Source organism: Copadichromis virginalis, linkage group LG11, assembly GCF_057382275.1.
Source record: "Copadichromis virginalis isolate Kocher_CV1m ecotype Utaka linkage group LG11, C_Virginalis_male_GT1.1, whole genome shotgun sequence".
NCBI lineage: Eukaryota > Metazoa > Chordata > Actinopteri > Cichliformes > Cichlidae > Copadichromis > Copadichromis virginalis.
In genome coordinates, this window is record NC_140628.1 from 20974225 (window position 1) to 20979594 (window position 5370).

Sequence of the window (5370 nt, forward strand, 5' to 3'; positions counted from 1 at the left end):
AAACGGGGGAAATGCCTTGATCAGCCTTTGACTTTTCGATTCCTCCCTCACTGCTAGGAGCCTAATTAAATTCAGCTCTTCTTTCGTGTTCTGCTTTTCACTTCATTTTATATTTTGATGTCTATTTTGCAATCATAATAATCAGGCAATCATGAGAAATAGCACCTTAAGCTGCCTTTCCCAGCTCTGGCTTTGCAATGAGGGCTGTGCTGATAGTTGCCGAGATACTCCCGCCCCTCGACTCACGTAATTCATCTTGTTGACCAATCTCGTCGTTCTCCCAAAAAAGTTTACGCCATGCAGCCTATAAGAACTGCTTAAGTATCTCAAGTAACAGAAAAGACTTGTCTTTCCCGTAACCCATTTATGGATTCGTTGGTGCCTTCAAAGCCTGGTAGAGCCACAGGTGGACTAACTCTTTGACTTCATGAGAGGGAAATAATTTTGGGGGGACACTTTCTGGCCGCCATCGACCCAGGTGGAGATGTCTGAGGAAAATCTGGGGGAAGAATCGGGCAGCTCCCCAGTCTCTCCTGTGGACAGCCTGAGCAACAGCGAGGGGGAGCTGGACAGACAGCCGAAGAGATGTGGGAGGAAGAGGAGACCGAGCAGGAAAAATGGGGAGGACTCAGATAGCCCGACCCCTGGGAAAAGAGGGAAGAAGTCCAGCAGCAGCAGCCCCCAGTCTTTCGAGGAGCTCCAATCGCAGCGGGTCATGGCCAACGTCCGGGAGCGACAGAGGACCCAGTCTCTGAACGAGGCTTTCGCGGCTCTGCGGAAAATTATCCCCACTTTACCTTCGGACAAACTCAGCAAAATACAGACCCTAAAACTTGCAGCCAGATACATCGACTTCCTCTGCCAGGTGCTGCAGAGCGACGAGCTGGACTCCAAAATGTCAAGCTGCAGTTATGTGGCTCACGAGAGGCTGAGCTACGCCTTCTCTGTGTGGAGGATGGAGGGCGCTTGGTCCATGTCAACATCTCACTAGCACCTGGAGAAATCATGCCCAAAATGGTACGCTTGGCTTTTTTCAACTAAAACTGCATGACTGGAAAATAAATAAATAGACTGTTTTATGGCTGCACAGTACAGTGGTGTAATTCAACCTAAGCAGCTTTACTTTGTACACTTTTCCTTGTGTCTTTCTGCAGAGTTTCGTGACTTAGCGAATGCCTTATTTTACCTACAGGTGACTGCTGAATCTACTACTCACATTCTGAAAAGGGACAATCTGGAGTCCAATGCTGGATACATGGGATCGCCTAACGACATCAGAATTTTGTGCAGAGGCCCGAAAGGGACTCACAGCCGTGTGTGTTAGCTCCATACACCCCAATTCTGGTGTGTTTTCGTGCTGTTGACGACGAATGTTTAAAATTTCGCCTTTTTTAAATGCATGCCTTTGGGCTTTATTTCTGTGGAGGTCAAAGTGCATTATTGAAGTCTCAGTTTTTTTGTTTTTTGTTTTTCTCGTTTTTGTGTGTGTGCGAGAGAGAGGGAGCCTGTAATGTGTGGCTCACATTACAGGCTGACTTTGTGGATCTAACCTGTGCAAAAAAAATATTTTTCAGAATGCATTTATTTATTTATTGATGAAACGTGTTGGAGAATAGATCCTGTGTCTGAAATAAATACGTTCCTATTTTTTATTATCGTTTTTTCAGTTTTGTAAATGTTTGTATATAACTTTTTTTGCATTAAAGAAAGACGATGAAAGCTGCTTGCATTTGACTTCCCCCCTTCTTTTTACCCAGCGTGCTTGCCAGTGAGGAGGGCGAAACTACTGCCAAGTAAAGCACGCTTACATTTGATAGTCAACATAAATTACATCTGAAATAAATTAGCTTTCATACATCACGTGGAGGGTGATTGTATTTGCATATCCATCAATTTAATGGTAAAACCTCCCACTGTTGCCAGCTAAGAAAAACAGATGGCGTTATTACTGGCATGGATAGAAGTGTTGGATATATGTTTTTTTTTATTATTATTATTATTTGTTGCACATCCAAAAAGAAAATAAATTTTTTAAAATCATAGTTTGGTACGCTTCTCACATATAACTAAACTATTTAAGGAAAGATTGAGGTCAACTCGTGATTTAAAAGACAGAAACGTTTTTATTGCAGCACAGTGTGTGCTGTTAAAAAAGCGCCAGTCAATCTAAAATTGCGTTTTAATTAAAACATTTTTTGAAAGCCCCGTGCAGTCTCCAGTTTCTCTCTCACTCTCTCTTTCTCTGGCTTTGTTTACAGTTGGATTAAGGCCTGTGCTTGAAACTCGCCATTATAAGTAAATGAGTTACACTGAGGTCAGATGAGCCCGCTGCTGGACTCCTGCTACAGTCTCCTTTCTGCCAGCAGCTGAACTTCAGCAGAAGTTCACTTCAGGGGTTATAGGATTTCAGAAATTCTTTAGAAATTGTCGTCAGTTACAAAGGACGTGCCTTATGAGATCATAACTGAGGGGAAAAAATCGATTCACGTCTGGTGTAATTGCACATATTACATCAGCGGTAATTTAGCGACTTCCCCACGTTGTATAGCCTTGAAATGTATTCCTGCGCATTGTCACTAAATAAATCTTTCACAGTGCTATCGTGCTGTGATTGATCTCGGTGATCTGGGAAAGTCCTTCTCGCTGTCCAAATCAAAGTGCGTGCCCGTTTGAAGGTGTGTAATTGGCTTGGGAGGCATGTATGGAATTCCCAGATGTCTATGAAACTTAAGGAGGCCGTGAAGGTAGGCTGTGGGTCCCCGCGTGGAAGCACTGGACGTTCAGGGGAAATGCCTCCCAACTATGTATCAACAGCATTTCCACCCCCCCGAAATGTTTACTGTGAACCATTTCCACTATAGCATCAGATAAATAATCAGGGCCCACAGCAAATAGAAGCTGTGACCAATCCCCATATTTCAAAAAGCCCATAATTTCCTTTTTTTTAAATAATAACAATAATTTCCAATTCAGGCCTTAGAAGCTACCTTAAATAAGTTTCCTCTCCCTTTCTCGGAGGAGAGGAGTTGGCAATTGACACGGTGCAGAGGCACAGAATGAAACCTATTTAGAACAGATGTTAGTATTTTTTTTAAAAAGAAAAGTCACGTGAAATGAGCAGATGTTCAGACTGTGCAGAGACTCGCCGTGCAGCGCAGTGCAGTGCTGTGCACAGAGAGCTCGGAGCAGCTCCTCTTAGCAGCCTGTGGCACTACATTCAGATCATCTAGTACAGGTTTGATTAACGTGGATCGATTAAAGGGAATAATATGGATGTGACTGACCGTGGAAAGACAAAGGTAGGCTGTCAGAAAGGTCGCTCTGCATTGCTCGTGATGTTGTTGCCTAACGCTACACTTGCTGTTTATTTGTCTGTAAGAAAATGCAGGCAAATAAAATACAGAATGTTTTTTCTTTCAAAGCTGCCACCGCTACCAGGCCTACTGCAGTCAAAGTTTCACACTTCTTTGAAGCGATGTGTGTGTGCGTGCGTGAGTGTGTGTGAGGGGGGGAGGGGGGGAAGAGAATTTATCATCCAGCCATTTTGGGGAAGAGAGAAAAAAGAAAAGAAATGCATGGCACACATAAATCCCTGACAGAGGCTGTAGCACTACTGCCGTGTGATCATCGGCTGCGATTCATTTTTGTTCCGATCCCCCTTTCGCTTATAATTTGTATATAGAAACCTCACGAGTTACCAGTGAAGCTCGTATAAGCTGTGTCAACGTGAAACTATGAAAACTTTTAATTACAGTTTATGAAGTTATAATAATACTACTACTACTAATAATAATAATAATAATAATAATTATTATTATTATTATTATTATTATTATTATTATTATTATTATTATCATTGAAATGCTAGATTATAGCTAAAAATCTTTCAAACTTTAACTTTTATGTTGGGCTTTGATTGTTTTATCGTTGTTGTTTAGTTTAATTGATGGCAGTTTGTTACTCATGTTACTCAGGTTACTGTTCTTAAATCAGACTACAATTAATATAGTATTTATTTATTTATTTATTTATTTATTTATTTATTTATTTATTTATTTATTCATTCATTCATTCGTTTTAGCAAGCCCATTTTAGCAAAGACTGATAATTTATTAAATAAGAAGCTCAACAATTTGTCCACTTAATAATGATAATAATAATAATAATAATAATAATAATAATAATAATAATAATAACAACAACAATAGTTTTTCTTTATTTCGTCCCATACTATAAATATTTTTAATTCTACCCCTAAAAAGAAGAAGCAGGTGGAGTTGACTGCTTCCTCGGTTATTAAGACCAAATCCTGTTTCCTGAAGCTCGAAAAGCACAAGCTCCTTTCAGACCCACACAAACACCCTCAACAATGCCCCAGAACGCGAACATATTAAAGCCAGGAGTGGGTGAACTGGAGTCGGGATCAGATCTCAGGGTTGCACTTGAGGAAGGGAAACAGAGGAGAGACTAAACACAGAGAGACAGCTACAGCGCATAATCCTGCGTTTGGAGTCTGATGATTACTGAATGCATTAACGTCTATAATAATTGAGAAGAGATTTTATGTAAGGTTAAGTTGTTCACCACTAAATAAATAAATAAAGTAGCCATATTGTTCACCGACATCTTCAAGGATACATGTGAGTAAGCTCTTAACATGTGACTACAACAAGATACGTTTTAAAGATGGAAAAACATCGTTTAGTCCAAGAAAGAAAGAAAAAAGTGACAGGGAGAATCTGTATTCAACGATGAGCTCTCAGCAGATGGCACCTTGCATTACCTGCTGGATTCTTTGACTTTTGCTATTGTGGAAAAAGAGCATTAATATTTTTTTTTGTGTGAGATGTCAAACAAAATAAACTTTTTTGATTTCATTCTACATTAAAATATATTCACAGCTAAAGTAGATATACAAGAACACAATTAATTAAATAAAATCATGGTTCGTTCTGGGAGAGTCTGAATTCCTTTGATTTTTGGTGCTGGTACTGAAAATGCGTCACGTGCTAAAAGAAGATGAATTTTTCTGTGGAGATTTTTTTAGTTTTTTAGTCAGTTTACAATGTGAAAGTACCCTCAGCTCACAAGAATCTTCCCTCATGTAAAACGAATGAATCTTCAAAAAGTTTGATTTGTCTTTACGTACAGTCAGGCATGTTTTAGAAAATGCACACTGGCACAAGTGGAGGCACACCCAACGTTTGAAAATATATTTACAATTTATGTCAGTGCATGTGAACCCAAACAGAACTATATGTGCCAAAAATCTCCCTTTCTGACTGTTGTGTCTGAAAGAAAGTCACCTTTTCCCACTTTTGTAATAATCTCCTGAAAATATCTCAGACTGCACTTTAAAAATCTCATTTT

General features: G+C 39.7%; 1 protein-coding gene across 1 annotated transcript; it reads left to right on the forward strand.

Moving 5' to 3' along the window:
- The first annotated feature begins 349 nt into the window (after positions 1-349).
- On the forward strand, positions 350-1723 carry twist1b (twist family bHLH transcription factor 1b). Its single transcript, XM_085472679.1, has 2 exons — positions 350-1017; positions 1193-1723. The coding sequence occupies exon 1, from the start codon at positions 485-487 to the stop codon at positions 989-991; it is 507 nt and encodes a 168-aa protein (XP_085328805.1). The 5' UTR covers positions 350-484; the 3' UTR covers positions 992-1017; positions 1193-1723.
- Positions 1724-5370: the final 3647 nt, after the last annotated feature.

Bases quoted from the DNA above. Each gene is read 5' to 3' on its own strand.
- twist1b (XM_085472679.1), top strand. From the start codon at position 485: ATGTCTGAGGAAAATCTGGGGGAAGAATCGGGCAGCTCCCCAGTCTCT.